This window comes from Urocampus carinirostris, chromosome 10 (assembly GCF_059441175.1).
Source record: "Urocampus carinirostris isolate Australia breed hairy pipefish chromosome 10, RoL_Ucar_1.0, whole genome shotgun sequence".
In the NCBI taxonomy this organism is placed as follows: domain Eukaryota; kingdom Metazoa; phylum Chordata; class Actinopteri; order Syngnathiformes; family Syngnathidae; genus Urocampus; species Urocampus carinirostris.
The window spans coordinates 29,846,121-29,872,302 of NC_142358.1; the positions used below are offsets into that span (position 1 = coordinate 29,846,121).

The 26,182-nt window shown below is 38.6% G+C and overlaps 1 protein-coding gene, 1 long non-coding RNA gene and 1 pseudogene across 4 annotated transcripts in view; 2 read left to right on the top strand and 1 right to left on the bottom strand.

The window, feature by feature from the left end:
- The first annotated feature begins 85 nt into the window (after nucleotides 1–85).
- On the top strand, nucleotides 86–1,379 carry LOC148358639 (uncharacterized). The gene is made up of 2 exons (XR_015851599.1): nucleotides 86–157; nucleotides 954–1,379. It is a non-coding gene; the product is annotated as an uncharacterized LOC148358639 (long non-coding RNA).
- On the top strand, nucleotides 122–1,379 carry LOC148358640 (general transcription factor II-I repeat domain-containing protein 2A-like; annotated as a pseudogene).
- A 4,289-nt stretch (nucleotides 1,380–5,668) lies between these two features.
- limk1a (LIM domain kinase 1a) overlaps nucleotides 5,669–26,182 on the bottom strand; it is an 83,445-nt gene continuing 62,931 nt past the window's right edge. For all 3 annotated transcript variants that reach the window (XM_088345283.1, XM_088345284.1, XM_088345285.1), the window contains 13 exons: nucleotides 19,701–19,810; nucleotides 18,691–18,897; nucleotides 18,491–18,596; nucleotides 16,814–17,034; nucleotides 16,542–16,728; nucleotides 15,313–15,399; nucleotides 13,327–13,458; nucleotides 13,170–13,229; nucleotides 12,932–12,997; nucleotides 11,557–11,725; nucleotides 11,405–11,460; nucleotides 7,937–8,094; nucleotides 5,669–6,338 (listed from right to left, as the gene is read on the bottom strand). In XM_088345283.1, the coding sequence (XP_088201409.1) occupies nucleotides 6,170–6,338; nucleotides 7,937–8,094; nucleotides 11,405–11,460; nucleotides 11,557–11,725; nucleotides 12,932–12,997; nucleotides 13,170–13,229; nucleotides 13,327–13,458; nucleotides 15,313–15,399; nucleotides 16,542–16,728; nucleotides 16,814–17,034; nucleotides 18,491–18,596; nucleotides 18,691–18,897; nucleotides 19,701–19,810 (1,728 nt within the window). In that variant the 3' untranslated portion in view covers nucleotides 5,669–6,169. The remainder of the gene's footprint in view (nucleotides 6,339–7,936; nucleotides 8,095–11,404; nucleotides 11,461–11,556; nucleotides 11,726–12,931; nucleotides 12,998–13,169; nucleotides 13,230–13,326; nucleotides 13,459–15,312; nucleotides 15,400–16,541; nucleotides 16,729–16,813; nucleotides 17,035–18,490; nucleotides 18,597–18,690; nucleotides 18,898–19,700; nucleotides 19,811–26,182) is intronic.

Genomic DNA, 26,182 nt, shown 5'->3' on the forward strand with positions numbered 1-26,182 from the left:
AGAGCGGCGGACTTTGACTTTTTTTCTCTGGCTTTGAATGAGAGCTGCGATGTACGTGACACCGTCCAGCTGCTCATCTTCTTACGTGGGATAACCGCAGACTTTCAAATCACGGAGGAGTTGGCATCCTTGCAGTCAATAAAAGGGACAACCACAGGTAATGACTTGTTCAGAGAGGTAAATGCATGTATGGATGTATGGACATGTTAGAACTGAAATGGAACAAGCTTGCAGGTGTGACAACAGATGGTTGTCCAAATCTGGCCGGGAAAAATGTTGGACTTTTAAAGAGAATGCAGGATAAAGTGACAGAAATGAACCCTGATCAGAAATTGACATTTTTGCATTGTATCATACATCAGGAAGTGTTGTGTAAGACAGTGTTAAAAATGAAACATGTTGTTGATTCTGTCACTAAAATAGTTAACTTCATCAGAGCGAGAGCTTTAAATCACAGACAGTTTGTTGCTTTGTTGGAGGAAAATGAGGCTGAACATGGTGACATAAGCTATCACTGCACTGTTAGGTGGCTCAGCCTTGGCAAAATTCTGAAAAGTGTCTGGGACCTGAGAAACCAGATTCAGGAGTTCTGTGTTCAGAAAGGTCATGACGTCTCAGAACTTTCAGATGAAGACTGGTTGGCAGACCTCGGATTCACTGTGGATGTGACCGCACTAATGAACGAACTTAATGTCAAACTGCAGAGCAAGGGCCTTTTTGTGCATGAGATGTACAGTGCAGTGAAGGCTTTTATGAGAAAACTGTAGCTTCTCTCAAGCCAAGTGAAGGACAACATTCTGACCCACTTGCCAACACTTAAGGAAGCCAAAAGATCAGGCGATCACCTCCAAAAGTACTCAACCATGTTAGAAACATTGCATGCAGAGTTTTCAAGGCGATTTCAAAACTCTTGAGAGTGAAATGCACATGGTCTCTTCTCCCTTCAACTGCAGTGTGGATGATGCCCCAAGTGAAGTTCAGATGGAACTCATAGATCTGCAGTCTGACACACTTCTGGCAGATCACTTCAAGTCAGTCTCACTGCTGGATTTTTACTCCCTCAAAGAGGAGAACTTTCCACACCTGAGGAAGCATGCTCAGAGGATCCTAGTCCTCTTTGGATCTACCTATCATTGTGAACAGACATTCTCAGTTATGAAGTTTAATAAATCCAAACATAGATCCTCTATGACTGTTGACCACCTCTCAGCTGTCCTTCGCATAGCCACTTCAGACATTCCGCCAGATTCCAATGCCCTTGTTCAAGCCCAGAACAGACTGGATTATTCTCACTGAAGAGGTAACATGAGGTGGAGAACATTACAAGTTATTGTTTGTGGAAATTAACAAGTTAAAAATAAATTGCACTGGTTCAATGATTGTTTTTCTTATTTAACCAATACACCACGATTTCACATAGCCTAATATAAATATTTACAGAGTGCTATATTCTTCTGATTATCAGCATCAGCTATTCAAAATATTTAATTTGAGCATTTTACAATGAAAGAAAGTTGGTGGCCCTCTGACACAATTTAGGTTTCTCATGCGGCCCCTGATAAAAATTAATTGCCCACCCCTGCCCTACGCAGTGGGCGTTATGTGCGTTCGCGGGGCTACGGCCCTGGTTGAACTAGTCAGGACAGGGTAGAAGAATCCATCCATGCATTTTTTGTTACACTTATCCTCAGTAGGGTCACAGGGTTGCTGGAGCCCATCCAGCTATCTTTAGGCAGTGGGCCGGGGACACCCTGAACTGGTTGCCAGCCAGTTACAGGGACTATAACACATGTGTCAAACATGCGTCCCGTGACACATTGGCGAAAGAAGCACAAGAATAAAACAAGGTGCAGTTTTAAGTATTTACATATGATGTCAACAAAGCCAGGTACCATTTACAAAGCAACTGCAGTGGTCTATCTTTCTGTCTCTCTCATTTTGTCTTTCTCACGCTCTTTCTGTATTTTTCTATTTGTCACTTTGTTGTCCTCTTTCTATTGCTCTATTTATTTCACTTTTTTCTTTTTCACCCTCTCCCCCTTTTTTCTTTTTCTTTTTTTTATTTCTTTCTCACACTCACCATGTTTCTTTCTTATTTTATCTCTTCTCTCATTCTTTTTCCCTTTATCCATTTTCCATCTCTTTGTCTTGCTTTTTTTCCTCTCTTTATTGTGCTCTCTTGATTTCTCCTTCTTCTTACCTTTTTATCTTTCTTAATTTTCCCTCCATTTCTGTCTCCCTTGTTCTTTCTTTTCTTCTTCTACCTCTCTTTGATCTAATAGTTTTTCCCCCAGGAGAATTTTTTAGCATGTGGCCTGGAGCTAAAATTAGTTTGACGCCCCCGGACTAAAAGAATAAAATACATTAAGAAGAGTGAACAGATTGGGTAGGGATGCCTGCCCACTGCTATTACTTAATAAAACACAGACTCTTTTCCTTAAGGAGCACTATTTTTATTATCAGCCGTGACAAAAAAAATAAAAATAAAGAGAAAAAAATATAATAACACTCGACTTCTCAGGAGTCCGGATGCTCACGTTAAGGATTTAAAGTGCAGAATTGTTTTCACAGCTTGTGTAAAACTTAAATAAGACACATAAAGAATTCAAATAGTAAAATAGCAAAACAGAGTGAAGCTCAGGAAAATATAAATGTGAGCAAGGACAAGAAGAAAATCTCATACAGACATTACCAGCTATGATATTCAGTCCACTGAAATCAGGCTTGAATGTATGGTTTTTAAAAAAAGGAAATCGGGTCATTTTTTTCTTAAAGTCGTTGGCAAGGCTAGCTTACAACAAAGGCACAGCATTGATCAGAGGTATTGATCCTTTGCAAAGACGTGCTGCGGCAACATTCTCATTGATCATGTGGTCCTTACCGAGACATCAACATGCTGACATGGCTCTCAAAAGGAAGAAATTGAAGCATGGAGATTGGTAACATACCACCGCACAATAGTTTGCTAATAATGAACAGGCTAACTGGCAGACATGGGACCAAGTCACACATGTGCAAGTCTCAAGTAAGTCTCAAGTCTTCACCTTCAAGTCCCAAGTAAGTCCCAAGTATTTTTTTCTTGGGCAAGTCAAGTCACAAGTCAAGTCCCGAGTCTTAGATTGCCAAGTCCAAGTCAAGTCACAAGTCATAAAAACAGCGACTCGAGTCGACTCGAGTCCAAGTCACTAAGTCTCAAGTCCCCATGTCTGCTAACTGGTAGTTACGGTTACCTATGTGTTATGGATTGACATCGAGGTGAAAGATGACAACCCTGAGCCAAATGAGTGATGAGGAATCTGCTCACTAGCCACCAGACACTAAACTGTTTGACAAGGGACCACTGAGCAAGGCAGCAAGCAAAAGTTCACATCCTAGGAAAAGCTAAAACAGGAAATCCATCTTCTGCAGCATTCAAACTGGACATTTTCTTGAAAAAAATATTAATTCTAGTGGTCAGGGACCAACATATATCAGTGTTTCTGTAGTGCAGTGGTGAGCACATTTGCAAAATGTCCACTACGACCATAGTGGTCAAGAGATCCAACCAACCACATTTAAACCGCATTTTCTTAATTACTCAAAGTTTGGGTGGGCGTTAAATATGTGGTTACACGGTAGAATTTCCGTATTTGAGAAGTGATTTGTCAAAAAATATTTTTGATCACATTTGCACAACAGTGGATGTAAAGGGAATCGAACCTGGATTGCAGTGGTGAAACCGCCTGATCCTAGCCACTAGACCACTAAGGATATAGGGGACACAGAAAAATGTGCCGGTACATTTTATTTTAGAATTGTGTTAACGTCAATAAATGATTATAATCAGTAACTCAGGAAGGAAAGCGCTCGTCTTGGGATCAAGAGGTCGTAGGTTCGATTCCCGGCTCCTCCGTGTTACATGTCGAAGTGTCTTTGCGCAAGACATTGAATCCCCAAGGCCCCCGATAAGCAGCTAATATTGCTATCGGTATGAAGCACATTGTAAAGAGCTTTGGGAGGTCTTCATTGACTTAAAAAGAGCTATTAAATGCAGACTACATTTAGTGGTACCATGAGTAAAAATAGTGTGATGAGATCAAATCGAATGCCTTTTCCTATGTATTTAGATCCTTAGTGGTCTAGTGATTATACAATGGATTTAGGTTTATTATTTTTCTGATATTTTTGTGTTACTAATGTTATTATTGGGCCATTAATTGTCAGACATTAAGCCTGTGGTCCCCAGTGGTTGGGAACCACTGTTCTAGATGACTTTTACTAGAAACACTGAAATGCATTAAAAAATATACACTATTTAGGTCCAGTTTGATTACAAGAAGATAGAGTTCCAAATATAAAACTAAAAAAGCTCGACCAGTGTCTTGCATCGTTCGATCAACCTGAACCAACAGCATTTCTTTCAAAATCACAAGTAGCCCCAAGAAGGAAATATAACAAAACATGGCTTCAACCAGCCGTTTGGTTAATATAGTGCAAATAAAAATCTATACAAAAGATTTAAGTGGTTTCCGTATAAAACAGATGCTGTTTTAATATTTATAAATGTCTTTTAACATCACAATTTTCAGGCTTCAAAGGCAAACTATAGCAATTGTACCATGTGGCTTGTGAGAATGGAAGCCATTTTTTTTCTCTATTAGTTTACAGCCTGAAAGGTGCAGTGAGGAATTTTGTGGAAGTCATCGTTTCCAAAGCGGTGCACTTACTGCAATGAACGCGGACAGACAAACAGATGTGTAAAGAGATATACTACCAGGTACTATTTACAGACGAATGTACATGTAAACATACAGTAGGTGGACAAACACACAACAAACCAGCATCTGCTACAATGATTATTACCAATGTCAAGATATACTGTATACAGTATACTCAGGCCTTTTAAAATGTCTGTTATTTTCCTAATTGGAAGTGGAAAACGTTGCCGCAGGAAAATGATAAATAACAGCTCATGAGATCAACCGGAGGACAGTACAATAAAGTAAAGATTCATCATTTATCAAACCCAACCAGCAGTCAAACCTTTTCAATGTCTGTGAATCAGAGTCAGGCCAGACACTAAAAATATGGCGATGACGCGAATACTTATAGAAAATATGTCTTTGCATTTACAATATTTAACACATTTACAACGTCGCCACCTCTGTACACGGGTGCACATTGCAATATTTAAGACGCCAGGGAGGAGCGATGCAATCTAGCACATTTTACCTCTTGTTACTTTTTGCACTTACGTCAATTTTTTTTGCGCTAGCTACACAATCAGCAGTGTGTTTTAGCAGAATGAAACCAACATTTTAAAATTCAACAACTACAGTGGCCCCTCTACGTAAGAGTTACTCTACTTACAAGATATCGAGATGCGAGAAGTCTTTGAACAAAAATCTTTGGCTACATACGAGAGAATATCCAAGTTATGTGAATTTCCAGACGCTACCACTAGAGGGCCAAGTTTTTGAGACCGCTCACTGCCAGCATCAGTTAGCACATGCGTTTTCCGCCATACAGACCTTATCCGGCACTCATGCGTTTTTTTATCGCATAGCTTACGTATCATGAACAGTCTCTCATGCTCAGTCACTCCTCCCGCACCTCCACCAAACAAAAAGATATGTTAGCACCTGCCAACTACCTCATAATAAACTCACATTATTTTATATTCTTTTTTTAGCTATCTAGGTTTAACTTGGTTTATGTTGGGAGGCAAGGCACGGATTAATTGGTTTTCAGGTTTTTCTTATGGGGAAATTGCATTCAAGATATGAAAAATTCTCGCTACAAGCTCGATCCGGGAACAAAATGATCTCGTATGTAGACGGGTCACTGTATTGTTTAGCCGTTTAAGACACATCAATTCTTCTGCTTACTACAAACGTAATATGTATGAGAGTGGAGTTGAGTTGAAGGTGGAAGCAGATTGCATATATCATGCTAATTAAGCATAATTTGCAGCAGACTCCAGCGTGCCAGTCTCTTTACTGGACTTTGGTTATGCGCACTCCTCTTCTTCAAGAAGCTTCTCAGATTCACCTTCATTCTCTGGAATCTACGCGCTAGGCCTTAGCCAGGTGGCGTTTACTGTATCGCGTCAAGGAGAGAGTCGCAATACATGATTTGGCCACTGCGGGGGGCAGGCTGCCTTTCTGATCCTCTCGTATCCATTGCTGTTTTACTCTGGTTGCTCAGGATGGGCGTGAAGGCCATTCTCTGACCGAGGGATGCTGTTGGTTTCCCAGAAGGCCTTGTGCAGCTGCTCCACTTCGGACACCAACGGAAGGCCCATTTCTAGATGCATCTTAAGGTTCTCTAACCATTCCTCCAGTTTGGAAAAAGCCGGGCTACAGAAGGACATACAAAGAAAAAATAGGTCAGTTTTGAAACAACATTATATTTATAATTTTCTTAAAGGGACAATGTGCTTTATTTAGCATCTGTACCTTTAAATACTCATCGACCAAGACATTTGTATTTATTTTACATATCATGAGGCTCACCTATAGGGAACTGACATAATTAGTACCAAAAAGTAGCCCTCGGGTTGAAAAAGGTTGAAGATCCCTGCACTCCTTTTTTGTTTTTAATATTGTTTTTTCACATTTGGATGGTACGACTTCTTGGCACTTTCAGTTACTTACTTTGATAGAAGAGTATCAATTTTAAATGATTGACTGAAGTTTCCTTGCCCTCATGTAGGTTTTAGATCAGGGGATGTCATAATAGTCTGTGGTTTACAATAATCTGTTGTCTGTGCAGCCCTTTGAGACTCCTTGTGATTAAGGGCGTCACAAATAAACATGACTGGACTTGACTAACTTAAAATGGATCTTTTGGTTAAATCACAGTGTAGTTGCATGTTGCAGTTAAAATTTATAGAATTTAGGAAAATATGAAGAAGCCTAAGAAGTAGAAATAGTCAAGTCATATTTATTTGTATAGCCCTTTATCACAAATAGTCTCAAAGGGTGGTACAGAGCACAAAATAACAAGTAAAATGTAACATCAGCTATATAAAATATTTTTGTAGGAACAAAAATATCTTAAGCAAAATATGGAAAAAGAGCTTGCTAACTAGCTAAAAGTGTCATGATTACTGATGTGAAGCACCTGTGCCCGCTCATTTGGCATCAACTGCCTCAGGTTCTGATTGGCTCCCTGTCACTATTTGAACCCAGTCTTGTCAATCCCCTGTTGTTAGTCCGTCTGTGAACCTGTGTAAATACTAGGCAAGCCTTTTTTGACCTCGACTCTCGCCTGCCCCGTTTTTCTTCCCGTTTGTCTCTGGCTACGACCTGTTTTGATCCCGACCACGTCTACTCTCCCGTCCCAACTTGCGACCCATTTTGTATCCCGAACTCATCTGCTCTCGCGTCCTGGCTTACGACCCGTTTCTGACCCTGACCACGTTTTTGCTCTGCTGCCCCAGCTATCAGCCAATTTTTTCGTTCCTTACACCGCCATCGCCCGCCACGGATGATCCACTTCCTTATTCGGAGTGACTTGTTTCCCGCGTCCAGTGAGCATCGGATTGCGGGCGCTGCCCTTTCTCCTTCTTCCAATAAAACTGAGAAAACGTTACGCGATTGGGTCCACCTTGTGTGCTGGTTGTGACAAAAACAGTAAAAGCCATCTAAATAGCTCGACCCAAAACCAGATGGCTTGCTAGAAAGGAGGCAAAAATTTAGCTTGATAACTAGCAAAGATAAAATGTCAGCTCGATAGCATGCAAAAAAATGTAAAAATGAGTCAATGGCTGCAGACATGAGTGCAAAGACAACATGGATGCCCATCTTTCCTATATGAAAAGTGCGGTCCATAATTAAAAGCTAGGACACTTTCATCTAGGTGTGGGGAAGTATTAGGGATAATGTAATTGCGGTGTGATGCGGCCGGCCTCGCCACCATGTAGCCCCGCCCCTTATTGCAAATGACATCTGACCGTTTATCAGCGTCCAGGTCACAGCACAAAGCAGCTATGGGGAAGAAGGCCATGGGACAATCCACAGGACAATAATGTTCAAGGAAGCCCGACACGTTGAGTCCAAAGTCCACGGCCCTGGGGAGGTAATCTGGGTCCGCATTGACCCTGCCAATGATCTGAAAGGACACAAAAAAAGAGTGAGTGGAAAAGAAAGAGGAATTGTGTCGTTTTTGCAGCTGACAGCAAATAAAACTTTATCCTGGCCAAGGCTGAATTTTTCCAGCAGACCATAGCTGCATTTTACCTTCTTGCCAGTAACCACACATAAAAATTCCCTTTTAAAGCTATAGCCTTTTAATAGTGTGCGCACTGGAAAATTCGTATCTTTGAGTTTTTTGAGGAGTGTGGACAAAAAAAAGATTGCATCACCACTTTAGTATCTTTAGATCTGCTATATGAGAATAATAACATTTTATGAGATGGCTCTGATTATTTGAAGCTCATTTTGGGTACATTGATTAATATGACACGTTATATCTGTGGTTCCCAAACGTTTCTATAACACTGACTGCTTTAATGTCTTACAATATTCCCAACCATAAAATGGATGTCACTCAACTTCTTGCGCTTTAACTCTGAAAATGCCGAAATAATAGTTATTGGTCCATCTAAATGCTGCGACTTGTTCTCAAAAACAGCTCTGAACATTGACATATGTAATATCACCCAGAGTGACTCAGTCAAAAATGTAGGTGTCATATTTGACCCTGATATGTCCTTTCAAACACACGTTAAGAATATGACTAGAACAGCTTTTTTTTCCATCTTTGCAACATTGCTAAAATTCGCCCTATGCTGTCTCAGTCGGATGCGGAGATTATAATTCATACGTTTGTTACCTCCTGAGTCGATTACTGCAATGCACTACTCTCCGGTCTCCCGAAGTCCAAAATCAAGAGCCTTCAGCTATTACAAAATGCTGTAGCGAGGCTTTTAACTAAGACAAGAAAGTTTCATCACATTTTAGCTAACCTGCATTGGCTCCCTGTTAGCTTAAGATGTGATTTTAAGATTCTGTTGTTACTATACAAAATCATGCATGGACTTGCTTCCCTCATATCTTTCAGATTTAATTTCCCCCTATATTCCGGTCCGGAGCCTTCGCTCTGAAAACGCTGGTCTACTAGTGATCCCAAGAGCCAAGAAGACATCCGCAGGTTCGAGAGCGTTCTCCATTCGGGCCCCTGTCCTGTGGAATGCTCTTCCCCTTGAGAGTCGATCTAAGCTTATAACACACTACTATTCTCTAGCACAGGGGTCGGGAACCTTTTTGACTCAAAGAGCCATAAAAGCAAAAAATATTATTTTTATTTTGGCAAAGAGCCACACCATATATTATGAGACAAATTTACTAAATTGCTAAACCCGCGCCCCAGACAAAAGCTTAGTCTTCAGCACATTTATTTTTGATGATTTGATAAAAATTATGAAAAGAGAATAATGCCAGAGCCCCTGTCCCAAAATCAACAAACATACCACTTTAAATTTGTCTCTTTCTTGCAATTACTCAAGATCGGTTAAACTCCTTTTGACCCTTTTTTTCATACATATTGGTTTCAAAACCAGATGCAAGCAGTTATTGTGTAAAAACGTCACAACATTCTGCAAATAGGGAGCCTGATGAGCTCACTTTTGGCGCAGACGGCGTAGGGCGAGAGATGGGAGGGAGTGCTTGCACTTTTTGCATAGCTCCACCCATCCCTCCCACTCACCCAATCAAATGACTAAGTTCTCTTCCGGTGTTTTGGCGTATTTACAGTTCTGTGGATTCATCATAAGGTATCTGAACACTGAACACGGAATATATAGTGAGCTTTTATAAAAAGGATTCTTTAGCGTTGAACAGCCAAAACGAGTCCCCCCCCCCCCTTTTTTTTGTGTGACACCTTGACTGTAAATTGTAGTGAAAAACGTGCCCTATATATACTGCAAAGTAATACCATTTTATTTAGATTTGGTTTGGCTTTGCGTGTACCTGAATAGGATAGACACCTCAAGTTTTGAACGAGATGGAGAAATTTTGCATGCAATCAAATTTGTCTCTGAGCCACAGATACTCATAGAAAGAGCCATAGGTTCCCGACCCTTGCTCTAGCACAATGATTTTCAACCACTGTGCTGCGGCACACTAGTGTGCCGTGAGAGATCGTCAGGTGTGCCGGGAGAAATTATATTATACTTTTTAAAATTTAAAATTGAATAAAACATTTATGAATCATTTAATGCAAATATTATGGCACTGTCATGTGTCTGTGCTGTAAAAACTGGAGGTATTATAAATTATATTGTAATTAAACATACTGTTCAGTGTCATTTTATAACATTTTTGGTTAGTGGTGTGCCGCAAAATTTTTCCAATGTAAAAAACTTGCCCTGGCTCAAAAAAGGTTGAAAAACACTGCTCTGGCATATGAATAACCTATATTTTATATTGACAATATCTGTGTATTATTTGCCCTCATGTAGGTTTTACATCAGGCGATGGTGTCATAATAGTCTGTGGTTTGCAATCATCTTTGGTCTGTGCAGCCCTTTGAGACTGTTTGTGATTAAGAGTTATACAAACAAACATGACTTGACTTGACTTGACCGAATAATACATTTAGTAATAATAAAAAAACAATTATCATAAGCCTAAATCCACTTTGCAATCACTAGCCACCAGGGATGCAGATGACATAGGAAAAGGCATTCAATTTGATCTCATTACACTATTTTTACTCACTGTACCAAAAACAAATGTTACACTCTACCATTCTCTCCATTCTCTTACAGAGAATGGAGGAAAACAGAAAGTTGTCCGGAAAGATTTAAATAAACGCAATAAAGCACGACGAGGGAAACTACTCTTTGCTGTAGCTGGTGATGAATCAGACTTAAAAGGACATTAAATAAATACATTGTAAATTCTATTTTGGTACAGTGTCCATAGTTTAATTTGTCAATAAATGATTTTATTCATAGCCTCTATTATTGAACAATGTGGTACCATGAGTAAAAATAGTTTGACGATGAGTTTAAATCCAATATATTTTTTAGTACCATCTCCATCCCTGGTGGCCTAGTGGTTAGGACTCAGCGATTCACTGCTGTAATCTGGGATCGATTCCCATTGCATTCAATGTTGTGCGAATGTGGTAAGCGATATTAATTGGACTGATCAATCATTGTTGTAATAAATGTAGAATGCGCACCCAAAATGAGTTCAATTGTGGGTATAAAAAATAAATGTTAAATCTGTATAAGCAAAAAGGCCTTATTATTCAACAATAAAGTAATTTCTATTTCTTTCTTTGTGGCCCGGTACCAAACCGCCCATTGCTCAGTACCGGTCCGCGACCCGGTGGTTGCGCACTACTGCTTTAAATGTCATTTACAGAACATGAGAAATATGAGCAAGAGGTTTGATACCATCGCCTGTCTCACCTCACACAACATAATCCCAAATGAGAAGATGTCCACTCTCTCGTCATAACTCTTTCCTGTAATGGCAAAACAACAATAGATTTGTTTAAGTTGTTTGATTAGGAAACAGTATAGAAAAACGCGCATGTGCGTTTTTCCTGATTTTTTTTTACCGTGAATCATTTCAGGAGCCATCCAATACGGGTTCCCCACCACTGTGTAGCGTTTCCTGCGATCGGGCCTCTTCAGACCCGACAGTTTGCCCTGCGAGAACTTCTCTTCGTGTTTGTCGTCCACCATGAGCCGCGCCAATCCAAAATCAGCCACCACCACTGTGTTGTTCTTCAAAAACACGCCAGAAAAATCGGAACTCAGTCTGTGTTTGCGATCGCTCGTGGGTTAGATAGAACAAGTGTATTTTTTAAAAATCAGGATGGGCGAGTACTGATCAGTATATGCTCCAATACCAGCCTTATTATAACATGTTGAGTACTAATGACAGCTATAGTCCTTTTTTTAATGGAAGCAGAAGTCGCACAGATGACCAAAACCAAAATTGCTAGTGCAGTGCTTTTCAACCAGTGTGCCAAGCTTAACTATTGTGCTGCAAGATCTTATCTATTGTTCCACAGGAAATTGCCAAATTTTATCTTTGCTCCTTTTTCCATCTGAGTAGGTGGGGGTTTAGGGTTATACTACAAAACCCTTTGAATGGCATGTTTGTGAATAAATTAGGCTCTACAAATACATTTGAATTTCAATCCTACTGTCAGGAAATATAAATGAGAAATTACCTGGACACCATTTCACAATCAAAAAGTACAAAATAGAAATTTATGGAATACTATACTGTCATTAATTAATGTAGTGGTGTCTTTTTTATCTGGAGTTAAGGAACACTAACAAGCTTAAGTTTGGTTTGAAATTAAAGTGGTGTTGAAATGAAATGATTTGCATTTATATAGCGCTTTTCAAGTCAAGACTTCCCAAAGCGCTTGAAGATCCCTACGTCAAAGCGCACTGTGGCTTGTTTTTACAAAAATGTGCAGCTTGCGTTTGCAAATTAGATACTTAAAGCGACAGTGTCTATTATTTTACCACTAGATGTTGCAGTATTGTGTGGTGCAACCAAAAACAAGAGCTACAAATTACAAGGAAACAATCTAGGAAGACTTCAAGTAACCATACGGCACCATGTTTCTTAAAAAAAAACCCAGCTTTTTGCAAAGGTATCCTGTTTTTGGGTATACGTAGCAGCAAGTTGGCAGACAATTATGTCAGCTTCCTCTAGGTAAAGCTCTAATTTAATGCAAATTTCTCGACCTACAAGTAGAAATAGCCGTTTATACTACTTATATTTGCTGATTAATTAAATATTTTCTTTTTCTTTCTTCTGTAGCCTACAAAAACGCCAATTTCCCCAACTGGACCTCCAGGGCGATCCAAGTTTTTTTTTTAATCACTAGGATGCGCTAAATAACGCTCACCGTCCTTATAAACTTTAAAATGTGTGAAAAAGTGTTGTAATTACCCCCCAAAAAATCTTACCTCTCGGACAAGACAGTTGTGTGAGTTCAGGTCTCGGTGGATGATGTTCATGGAATGCAGATATGACTACATGGCAGACAAAAGACAAAAGGTTTGTAGTTTTGATTCAAAAAGAAAAACTGGAGAAGGCAACAAAAGTGCTTTGTGATAGCAGGAATTAATACTTAAATAATACACAAATAATACTGAGATAATCCGGATAGAGTTCTTCTCGATTTGTTATGTTTGTTCAACTCACCATGCCCGCTGCTATGTCCTTGCCAAAACTGACTCGCTGGTTCCAAGGATAGTTACTATCCTAGGGGAGGAAATTCACTGTTACACATTGGCTTGGCTCTTAAAAAATGGAGGCTTACATTTAATATCTTCTCGCCAAACACATGAAATGTTCTCACCATTTTCTTGATGATCTCTCTCAAGGTGCCACCCTTTATGTACTCCGCTATGAAGTTCAGTCGCTTGTCCTTGTAGAGGACGCCAATAAACTTGAGCACGTTGGGGTGATCCAGGCAACGCATGACTTTGACCTGTTAAGACAGAAAAGTCTTTAAAATCTTTACACTTTTCTTGAACTAGTGTTACCAAGGGTGTAGGTTAGATCTTGGCATTGGTGGGGGTATAGCACATTTTTCATTCAGTGATCACATAATATTGGTGGGAAACTGGGGACAAAACAATGATTGCTCAATACTGGTGGACACACGCTACGTCCATGCCTAAAACTTTGTCCTTGAGTGTTACCAGAAGAGAAACTGCTCTATTTCTCTCATAGCCTGCAAGGTGACAAGTTTCCACTAGATGGCCTTGTCTTTCTGTAACAAAACACTAGTGATGATACACCATCGGGGAGCCTTACGAGAGGCTGTTTGAAAACTAAATCATACTTGCTTTCACAGTTAATACATTATCACATTCTCACACATGCGCAACTATACGCTCATAAGGACACAGTCATACCCATGCTCAAACACTACTACACTCTCTCATACGCACTAATACACTCTCTCACACATCCTATTATACTCACATACACACTTTGCTATACTCTCATACACACACTACTACAATTTCACAAACATAGTACTATACCCTCACGCACATACTACTAAACTCCCCTAAACTCCCTGCTATAGACTCTCTCAAACACACACACTATAAGACTCTCAACCACACCAATATTCTTTCTCACACACTATTATTACATGGGTTTTTCAAACCTAGTATAATGATCAACTCACATTATTGTGATGTTTTACTTTAGGCACTTTTGGTAACCAAAGCAATGCACACTTGTGTGTATATGCTGTACAATTCAACATCAAACTGAAGTTTCTCCCAGTATAGTATGTGTGAGAGAGTATACTAGTGGTATATGTAAGAGAGTATAGTGTGTATGAGAGTATGTCAATCCGTGTAAGAGAGAGTAGAATGGTGTGTGTATGAGAATATAGTAATATGTGAGAAACAGTAATGTGTGTATGACATTAAAGTAGTAGTAAGTAGTATGTGTGAGAGAGTATAGAAGGGCGTATATATGACAGTATGTATAAGAAAGGATTGTAGTGTTTGTGCATGGGTATGACTGTGTCTGGAAGAGTATAGTTGTGCATGTATGAGAGTATGACGTTAAATGTGTAAGTGAGGATATATGATTTATTGTTTGAACAGCCTTTAGCACAGCCTACTGCAAACTCACTAACACTCCCGTTTAATGCGTTGGACTACCATTTCCCCCCCTGAGAACATCAATCGATTATTAAAAAAATTAAAATTCCAACAAATTGTGACCTAATACTTGTATTTTAGGGTACAGCTACTTTATCTTCAAGCTAGACTATGAATTAAATAGACTATGTGAATTTCCCTGCGGGGATGAATTAAGTATCTATCTATCTATCTATCTATCTATCTATCTATCTATCTATCTATCTAGACTAAGTCTTTGAGGCATGAATAAACCGCTCCACATTAGATTTACATTTTGGTAAAAGTTTGCCACTTACGGTTTTAACAACCACATCTTATTATTATTATTTTTTTATTTTCTGGAAACGCAGTGCGCTATAACATCAACTGCTTTTTAATGACAACAATTTAGCATGTATGCTTACTGTCTCCAGTCAAGCACTTCAGGATATTATTTTAGTGTCCCTCCCTGTTCTTTGGCACTAAACTATAGTCATATTTAACATAAATACCACACCTACTGTCATCATGGTGGCGGGGTGTGGACACCAAGCACCTTTGGGGTCATTTTCTCACAGTACAAGTGAAGGCAGTAATTTTGATAGCACTGAACAAGTGTTCCTTTTACACTCAAATAAAAGATTTAGCATTTGACTGAAAGTAATCAAGTAAAAAGATTATTGACATCTACTTACCTCTTTCAGGAATGTCCTTTGTGTTTCGTCGTCGAAACGAATGAGCTCTTTCATAACCATCACCTCTCCCGTCTCCCTGTGGGTCACCTGGTGTATAGAGGAATGGAATTTAATCCTCAGAATGTGGTAAACCAGCTTTTTATTAATGCTTTTCTGAGGCAATTATGCTAAGATACAAACTACATTACTGGAATAAAGTATGTCACAAAAGTGAGTGCAGCCCTCACATTTCATTATAATGTTTAATTGAACAACACTGAAGAAACATCACTTTTACACAATGAAAGGTAGTCTATGTAAAGCCTATATAGCAATGTAAATTCATTTTTCCTCTCAAAAAACTCAAAATAAAGGCTGTAGTAGCTAAACCACTGGTAACAAAAGTGATTATACCCTTATGTTTAAGTTCCTAAAGTGCAATATTTTGTGTGGCCACCATGATTTTGCAGAACTACTCTAATCTTCCTGGCCACGGAATCCACCATAGCCTCACAAATTACCAATGCTCTTCCACTCCTCCATGACAACATGACTAAGCTCGGGGATGTTCAAGATCTTGTGCTTCTCCACCTTCCGCTTGAGGTTTCCCCAAAGATGTTCTATTCAATTCAGATCTGGAGACATGCTTGGCCAGTCCATCTCCTTTACCCTTACCCCCTTTAGAAAAGCCTTGGTCATCTTAGAGGTGTTTTGGGGGTCATGTCAAGCTAGAAAATTGCCCTGCGACCCAGTTTCTGGACGGAGGGGATCATTCTCTGCTCCAGTATTTCGCATTACATTCTTGAGTTCGGTTTCCCTTAATGAAATCCAACTCCCCAATTTCAGTTGCACTAATGCAGCCCCAAACCATGACATTTCCAATGGCATGTTCAACTTTAGACACACCACAGACGTGTTTGTACTCCTCACATGCTTTTCACCATCTGAGACAAATTAATCTTTGTCTCATCAGACCAGAAAATATCTTTCTATTAAACCATGGCCTATGTTTACATACTTCTTTTCATTGTCTCAGAACGATGTTTCTTCAGTGATGTCCTATTTAAAATTATAATGAAATCTCAGCAGAAATGTAAGGGGTGTACTCACTTTTATGACATACTGTGTAGTATAACCACTTGTGCTGAAATCAAAATGCAGGCTTCTTCTTACATTGTGGGTAAGATTACAAAACCTCCACTGTCTCAATGCCGCAATCCATCGCAATGTAGGAATAACAATGAATGCACCTTGATGGCCTGTCCGAAGCATCCCTTGCCAAGAACTTCTCCGTGGATGAGGTCAGAGGGTCGAAATATGCGGTGGGTCCGGTTGGAGACGACACGAAGCGACTCGGACCGGTTGATGTCCTTCCTCGGTGAGATTGGTGACGCAGCTTTGCTAGAGCTGGGAGACTTGTCGATGCTATAGCTCCGTCTGAAGAAATTCATGAAGACAGAACTTGATATGGACTTTGATCATTTTTATGAGGATTAAGAAAGTTTAATCACTATCATCTTACGTGACAAGGCGTGATTTAAGGTTGCCCATGTCAGGTATGGGAGTTGGTGAGATAGGCAGGATGGGCAGGATGGGGCTGGGTCCCGCAGAGAGTGTTGGGGAAAGAGGACCATCGACTTGCTCTGCGGTTTCCGTAAAATTCCCCTCCGGCGTCCGAGCGTGGGGGTCGTGTTCGATGGTGAGCTGAAGTCGCCGACTGGTCTCCTGAATGAGGAGGTCGATCTGAGAAAGACCATACTGAAAGTCAATTCCAACATTACGATAAATTGAAATTGAAAAGCTGAAAAGGAAAACGCAATACAACAGCTTTTGCTGTCAAAGGTTAAAGCTTGGAACGTTTGAGTTAAAGCGTTAAACCTACATTAGTTTGTGGTGCTGTTAAACTTTACTGCTCGGTTACAAGTTTAAACTTTAAAGCTTTAACTGTGAGTTAAATGTGTGATACTGTTTTAAACAAAAGGGTTAATAGTATAAAAAGTATTAAAATATGTTATATAGCTGGTAATTGTTAAATATAACCCTAAAACTATAAAGTTTTAAAGCTGCTTTAAACTTGAGGGTCAAACCAGCTTTAAAGCTTTCAAAAACTGTCAGAAGTTTATTCAAAGGTTTTAAACTTTAGAGTTTGAAATTTTGAGGTAACATTTTTGAACCTGCTTTAGTTAAAGGAAAAAAAAAAGAACATGTTTTAGTTCGGTCACTAGTTTAAGCTTAAAATCTCGACTTAGGGTTAAAGCTTCAACGCTGAATTTAACTCAACAGTTAAAGGGACAGTGTGTATTATTTAGTGCTTCTATCTATAAAGAACTTCATCTATAGAAAACATAATATTTATTTAAATAGTAAGCAAAATATAAACATGTCCTTTTTTTAAATACTCGTAGGTTGAAGAATTAGCATTTATTTTTCATAACAGGAGCCTCACTCAGAGGGAGCTAACATCTTGCTGCTATGGGAACCTCCAAAAATTAATGTATATAAATAAACCTTGCCAAAGACTGGGGAAAAAATAGAAAATAAATGGTGTTGAGTCTCTGTAGTTTCTATTCTTCGCTGCGTTTTTAGCACACATTTTTGGTTGCAGGACACAATACAAAATACTTTATATTAGTATTCATTATGAATATTCGAATTGATCAATTCCAGTGCTAATGTTTATTGTGGTCACTGATACAGATACTGACTACCAATATCACTATGCTGTAGTACTTTAAATACAGATGCCACATATTTTCCAGACTGATGGCATTAGTGTAATATTTTATATACTAGATATATATTGCTGCATTGATATTCAGACCCATACCAGCACAAGTATAAGACTGAGGAGCAAGGAAGCTACTGATACAATTTTTTTGGACGAAATTCTTCCCCACTTCCTCAAAAAACAGCAAAATATAAGGTATGTTCTGTAGTCCAATAAAATATTTTGGTTAAAATGTCGGGATTATATCACTTGTTTTAATTTACTGACTTTTATTTTCTGTCACGAGTAATGATACAGTATCACTGCTTGGTTATCCCTACATGAGATGACCAAGATGACACCTTATAATTGGAATTTGTATTAATACCTGTCCATCATAGCATAATGACCCAAAAATATTTTGTTCAATTTCAAAGCAAATTAGTTGCAATTAGCCTCGAGATAATACTTTGTGCACTATGTGGTGCATACCTCATCCAGGGGTACATTGTGGATGGGGGTTCCATTGATTTCTAGAATTCTGTCTCCTACATGGATGGAATTTTTCACATCTGGACTGATGCAGTCAGCATCCACCCTGGAGAGAAGAAAACACAAAAGGAAAGGGAATCAGAAAACCCAGAAATTCGAGCATCTTAAAATGTTTTTCAAACATGGGCACGTGGACTTACTGAGAAACCCTGACAGTGCACTCTGGACCGTAGTCTAGGTTCGGGCTGAGTGGCTTGTCGATCGCCACGGAGAAGCCTCTCCCTCGACCATTGTTGCCCTCTGTGGCGGCAGGAATGGACACTAGCGTGACGGTGTGAGGAATCCGTGAGCACGGCGATTCTGGCAGCGTCACGGGTGTGACGATGGTCTCGTAGTAACAGTGACCACTGGAGGACAGCAGACAAAATTCGCAGATGCACAATGCTTTATAAACAATAATTTGACAAACCAATTGAAGTATCCGAAAAAAATTCTAAAAAAAAAAGCATGACAGTACAGTAATCGCGTTTTTTTTTGTGTGGAGGTTAAATTCCAAAAAGGTCCAGCAATAGGCTATACATTGAAAACAAAAAACAAACCCAATTTACAGGTTTAAGAAATAAAATCACTGTACTTTATACTGTAAAGGTTTTTTTGTTATTTTACAAATAACTTAGGTAGATAGGGACACAGAGACAGATAGACAGACAGATAAACAGACACAGACAGACAGACAGACAGACAGACAGACAGACAGACAGACAGACAGATAGACAGACTATTTTGTGCTTGCCTTTGGCAGGTTTGGTATGGCTAAAGCATTTAATACCAACATTTTACTCATCTAACTATCCCAAAAAGGAACAAAAGTAGATGGCTCATTGCTGAAAGGCCTTCAACCTAAAGACTTTAGGGAATAAAAACTGTGAGTAACTTCCTGTGGTAACTCCTGACATGAAATCTAAAATCCTGAACTGTTGGTTGGAATTGTGTTGGATGTTATTATATCGTGCACGAGATCATAATGTCAGGGCTGATAATGACAAGTTGAAATTACAAGAGACATTCTGTGTTTTTAATAGTCTTAAGTCCCTTATGACTATAGGCATGTGAGCTTGATCTTACCCTGGTAGAACTTAAGGGGGTAAACAAGGATTTGCATTTACACAGCAGCCTTAAATTGAGTGCAACAACAACAAACAGTGCTCACCAGTAGAGTTTGGATCGCTCCACCAAGGCGTACGTGTCTCCATCGCCGATGAAGGTCCTGCAATTCAGGCAGGTGAAGCACTCGGGGTGATACTTTTGTTCCCCGGCAACCTTTATGAGACAAAACAGAACACAACCTGAGTGTTCTGCACAGAGGAAGAAACACAATGATTGAGAGTGGTGTACGAAGTAGGGCAAGGTCTGGAAGATTGGGTTTTCTGTTGCCAGATCGCTTCTTGAGCTCAGGGCGCTTGTGCAAAAAGCAAGAGAATTGAATTAGGGCCAAAAACAGGCGGCAAAGACCCCATTCATCAATCTGTTTCCTCTGCAGACTTTATTTGCTCGAACCAGCGAGTGAACTCGCTGACTCTTACATTGATTATACACTGTACACTAAACAAAAGTCACATTTGATGCTCTTTTGGTTCTAATCCTATCTGGTTTTGACATTGATTAAGTGGGAATCAGAATAGAAAAATCCATATCAACCCATTTCATTAACTCCCTTAATGAAAAAGGGTTGAACAGTGTCTAAAATAAACATAAGGTTGGCTTTCATTTCCACCCAAGTGTCATGATAGCCTGGTCATTACTGCTAAGCCTATTACCTTAAAAGGATGGAAAATTATGATAAATTACTAAGAGATGAACTCGTTCTTTGCCAAAGATTCTAGTATTTTCTTTGACTTGATTTTAGATGAATAAGTAATCATAATTTCTGCAAGTGAAAACTAAGTTGTGCACAAAATTCCTTGCCTTAATGAAATGTTACAAGCCAATTTAGGTTTTTTTTTTAAAGAATGACCAAGGTATTTGGGTTGTTTTGAATAAAATAAACCAGCTTATGTGGGTTGCTGTATACAAAATGACCAACTACATTGTTAATATACCATTAAAAGGACACTGTGTAATATTTGACTACTAGATGTTGCTCCATTGTGTAGTGCAACTGAAATTGGGTGCTAAAAAGCAAGAGGAAGAATACGAACTACATAAACTTAAAGTGACCAAGAAACATGATTTTTTTTTATTCGTTCGCCCAGCCTTTCAAATTTTTAGTTTTTTTTTGGAAGCAAAATGACAGAAAATCATGTCAGTACCCTCTAGGTGAGCCTCATGTTATGTAAAAATGCACATTTAAATGATAATGTAATTTGGACTATAATTCAAATCAATTTTAATGAATGTTTTTTTTTTCTTTTTTTTTTACCAGTAATAGGCCCTAAATAATACAGTGTCCCTTTAGGTAAAAAAAAACAAATGGATATTTTTATTTTAAAATGTTTTGATGTATCTGTGACAATAGTTTGTTGGTGTAATTACAGTGTACCTACACATTGCTGAGGGAAAACACAATATTTTAGATAAGTTGTGCTCTTGCAACACCCAAGTGTGAATAACTGTGAAATTCAACTAGCAAACGCCAATAAAGAGCAAGTTTTATAAAGCCAAACGGGAACAAAAATGGAATGGAGAAACCCGAGACAAAGAGGAGGAAGCACGGGCAGGCATCAGGGCAAGTCGAATCAATTAAATCAATGTCCGTGGCCACATGCCGCCTGCCCCGCCCTCCTGGGAGGAAAACACTTGGCAACAGAAAAACGCAAAGATAGAAAAGGCAGCAATACTTAGCTTCGGCATAATAGAGCTGACTTAAAAAATCACTTTGGGGGGATTCATGTCCTTCGTTTACATTGAAGTATCTGTCAATAAGTTCCGCCAATAGAAACCGCAAAAAACATTGTATGCAACATTTTACCACTCTATCTCCCACCAGTGGTACAGATGACGTATGAAAAGGCATTGGATTTTATCTTATTATCACACTATTTACTCTCAGTGGTAGAAACACGGATTTGCATAGTGCATCTTGTTCAACATTCTGGTATGTTCGTCAGTTTCTCCTTTTCTTCGCCTGTGCATCAATCACTTTGGGGTTTAATATGTATACATAAAGAAAATAGCTTATTTTGTTGAAATACTTTGTTTTCTCCATTATCTGACATTTGTATCTGTCACTGTGAGTAAAAATAGTGTGATAATGAGATGAATTCTAATGCCTTTTCACATATCATCGGTACCACTGGTAGTCTAGTGGTAAAGTGTCAGCACTCTCACCAGCAAAACCCGGGTCAGAATCCAGTTTAACAATAGACCAATCATTGCACAAATACAATAGTATAGCGTAAAACCTCGTGTAGTAACGCACACCTATAAAAACTATGCATTTCAACTCGCATCCACTGTATTCTACATATAAGGCATACGGGGTTTTAAGGCACGCTTTTAAAATTTCAGACCAATTTTGGGTGCGCTTTACAGTCGGGAAAATACAGTGGATATTATTAGGCGTTTAAATCATTCATGACAAGAAAACTCGTTATTGTGTGGCTATCAGAGTAGAAACCATTGATTACTAGATAGCTAATCAAATGAGGGCTCCAGGAAATGAATGCAATGTCAATGTGATGTGTCTGGTGTGACGGAAACATGACGTTTGTGTGTGTGTGTGTGTTCACCACCGAATGGGAAACAGGAAGGAGCAAGGACAGCTGGCCATGGATGAATATGGTGTGTGGCTTTGCACAATATGACACCGCGACTGCCATTTGCTTAAACACACACACGCATACTCAACTAAAACCACACGACAGACGGCAGCTGTCGTCGTCATGGTCATGTAACAACCACACCCCAAGGTGGCAATTAAAAACAATATCAAAGGCTGAGCTCAATACTATCGGAAAGAAACTCTTGTAAACAGTCAGGCTGCAACAATTAATCGAACGTTGTCGACAAGGACTGATAATATAAATAGTCGAATATAGAACTAATTGTCGACCGGATACGTTTTTTCAACAGACACATCTCTACATGAATAGAAGCTCTATGAGTCGCACATGCGCAATAGTATCGAGAGATAACATAAACAAAAAAAGGTGGCGTCAACTTTAGAAGTTTTGGTGCATGTACTAGATGTACATGTACCAAAACTTTGAAAGTTTGGGAGCATTTTAGTTCGGATATGTTGAATAAAAAGACTACTTGGAAAGTTTGCAAAGCAGATCTCGCGTATCATGGCAGTAGCCCGGTAACACACGAACATTTAAACAGCACAATGGACAGTTGAAGGAAAAGAGTAACGTTAAAGCCAATACGGTTTAAATGACCGGATTAGACACTTCATACCTGTCTAATGTAAGTAATAGAGAGCATGAGTGTTATGCCAGACTGTGCCTGACAAACATATTTGAAATTGAATGCATAAAGTCCGAAGAACAATCGTCAGTTGTTAAAACGGTGAAAAGCACAAACATCAGTAGTCAAAACCATTTGATTTCAAACTGTTGAGAACCGTTAAGTTCTTCTGTAACATAACTTGCCCTTGTCCACTGACTCTACTTCACAAAATGCACGTAATTGTTGTATTAACTGTTCTACTGCTGCTAATGAGCTTGTTGTTGATTAAGAGGGATATTTTTTTTAAAATGTATTTATTATGAATGTATAAATTTATTTGTCTGTCCCCCAAAAATTGACTTATATCTGTACTGACCAAGCCCTGCGCCTAGTGGTTTTAAGATTTTTATTAAACTTTAGCATGGTCAGAAAAAGTATGTATTTTCCATTGTAACTATTTTTCTTATGCTTACCAAGATTTTCCAAATAATTAAAATAACTTCATGCTAAATTCAAGAAAACATGAACAATTATCCAGATTTTTTGACTAATCATTGCAATATTTGGAGACAAGCCCACAACTAAAATAATCGTTACTTGCAGCCCGAGTAAACAAACATCCATCCATTATCTTCACCGCTTGTCCTTAGAAGGGTCGCGGGGGTGCCCAGCTATCTTTGGGCAGTAGACAGGGGACATCCTAGGGACAATTTGGACCGGCCAATTAACCTGACATACATGTTTTTGGAATGTGGAAGCAAACCGGAGTGCCTGGAGGAAACCCACGCAGGCACGGGGAGAACATGCAAACTCCACACAGGAGGATTCGATCCTATGACCTCAGAACTGTCCCGCCAACGCGCTTATCACTCATCCGCCGTGCCACTACCGAGTAAACAGTAAAGCAAAAAAGGAAAGAAAGCACTGCTTCACCATGTGATCGTTCCGCAAACAGCTGATTCCACAAACATCACATGCGTGGTTCATCACATCAAATTTTTATTAAATGAGATCATTTGATGCGACGACTGTGTTCAGAACTATCGACGGAGAATGATCTCATCCTGGTTTGGCGTGTGCGTGACTAAATGTTTGCGTCTGACAAGCAGGAGGCCTCGTGGTTCTATCTATTAACACAGCAACAATCTATGACCAATCAAATCCACAGTGAGAAAGACTAAACAATTTGGTGCATTTAGGGGAAAGTTTGTTATTTTGCAACGGAGTCTTCTACTTTAACGGCCACAGGGATCGGATCATAGGACGTTCTAATCATATTATAATTTCTTTTTTGCAATGGTCTTGGCCCGGGCTTCGAGGTTACAGTTATCACGCTCCATCGTAGGCACCCAAAAAAAAAAGAGTATACAATGGAAACGTGAACATTGTTTATTTGAAGAGGCCCACCGATCAATTGTTAATGTAATTTATTTGTATTTTATTAACTTGTTTCATTGTTTATCTTTTGAAAGTTTATGTTACTTCCTATTGATTTTAATTTATTTGTGTATTTATTGTTTTGCTAATAGGGTAGTTATAATGTGCATACCATTCATGTCATGATTTTAAGAAAGGAGCAAAAACAAGTTGGTGGAAAGAATTGTCACACTTTAATATTGGAACATGAAGATTTGTATATTTTCAGATTGTTTTATTGTATATAAATTATTCTATTTATCTATCTATATATTATTCATCTATATGATTATATTACATGCATATTTATTTATTTATTGAACATAAATAGTTGATGAACACAATATATTAAAATGAAAATAAAAATGAAAAGAAAAGATCATCAACATCAAGATCAATGTAATTCACATGTTCAAACAGCCTCAGAAGTAATATAATTTCTCATCTAGTCCTACCCATAAAAACAAATGCAGCATACTTTAACACTGTGATAGTTTATTTCTTAACAATGTCATAAGAAAAACACAAAAAAATAAGACTAAATAAATATCGGTACACAGGAAGTACTTCATGTTGATAATTGATTTGAAAAGCAATCAAGAAGTTTTACAGCCGATGATTCAAATGTTTTCAGTTGTAGCTCATAATTCCTCCATGATTTTTTTTTACTCATATATATGGTCAAGTTTCACTTTTATTTTAATTTAAATACATTTATAAATGTATATCTTGTTTCTTCTTGGATTTTAAATTACTTTTAGAGAGGTCATAGGGAGTGTTTATCTTGCCACTGCATTTAAATCTGTCAAATATACACAATACAGTGTATACTGCACTTCATTTATGAACTTATTAGCTTATGTCGAGGACCCTTCAAAAATGGCCCTTGGGTCAAGTATGGTTAGTAGGCCATATTTTAAACAGTTTGTCTGTGCTACACTGTATAAAAGTGAAGGCAAGACCTTTAATTACTATAACTTCAATTTGAGGGATTGAAGAGGATTGCCGTGACTGTGAAGGGTACAACTTAATTCAAAAGATTGTACAAATATTTTTAAATGTATCATTAAATATGTTTTTATTTTGACACAATATCTAGTATTGGCTACAGGGAGACATGATTTATATTCCTGCATTAAGTATTTTGGTTGAAGGTATAACATTTGTGGAAGTGATCATTATATAGCAGGTGTCCTGGAAATACAAATAAAAATCAAAGCGCTCACATCAGTCACCACATGGGCCCTAAAAACTGTTTATAGCCATCAGCCATCCTTATAGTTTACTTTGGCTAGAACTGCTTTAAGGTCACAGCTGGTAAAATCCAACTGGGGTAATAAATACAACCACATAATTGCAGGGAACTGGAACCATTTCTTTTTCATTAACATTCATTTCAATAGGAAACAAAAATATGAGATGAAAGTGTCATAATGGATCCATGGTCACAAGTAGGAGGAATGTTAATTATTATTTTGAGTTCCTTAGCATATTTTGTCACTAAAAATTCTGAACAAAATCACTTTTTTTCAAGACCTAAAATTGGCTCCATCCACTGTTACACAAATAATTAGATAGATAGATAGATAGATAGATACTTTATTCATCCCCTAAGGGAAATTCACACAATTAGATGATGGAAAACAAATATATTGGCTATGTGGTTCTGGGTTGTGTGTGTGTGGTTGATTCCTGGCAAAAAAAAATAAAACAGAATCCAATGGCAAAATGTCAAATAGAGGAAGTTGTCCTTATGTGCCCGAAATTTTTCTTTTTATTGTCTAAAACGTTTCACATGTGTGACCTTTGCTTGTCTGTGGAATGTGCACAACCATTTGAGACCAATATCTGTAAGTTATGGTATGTCAAACCAAACGTGAAAAACAT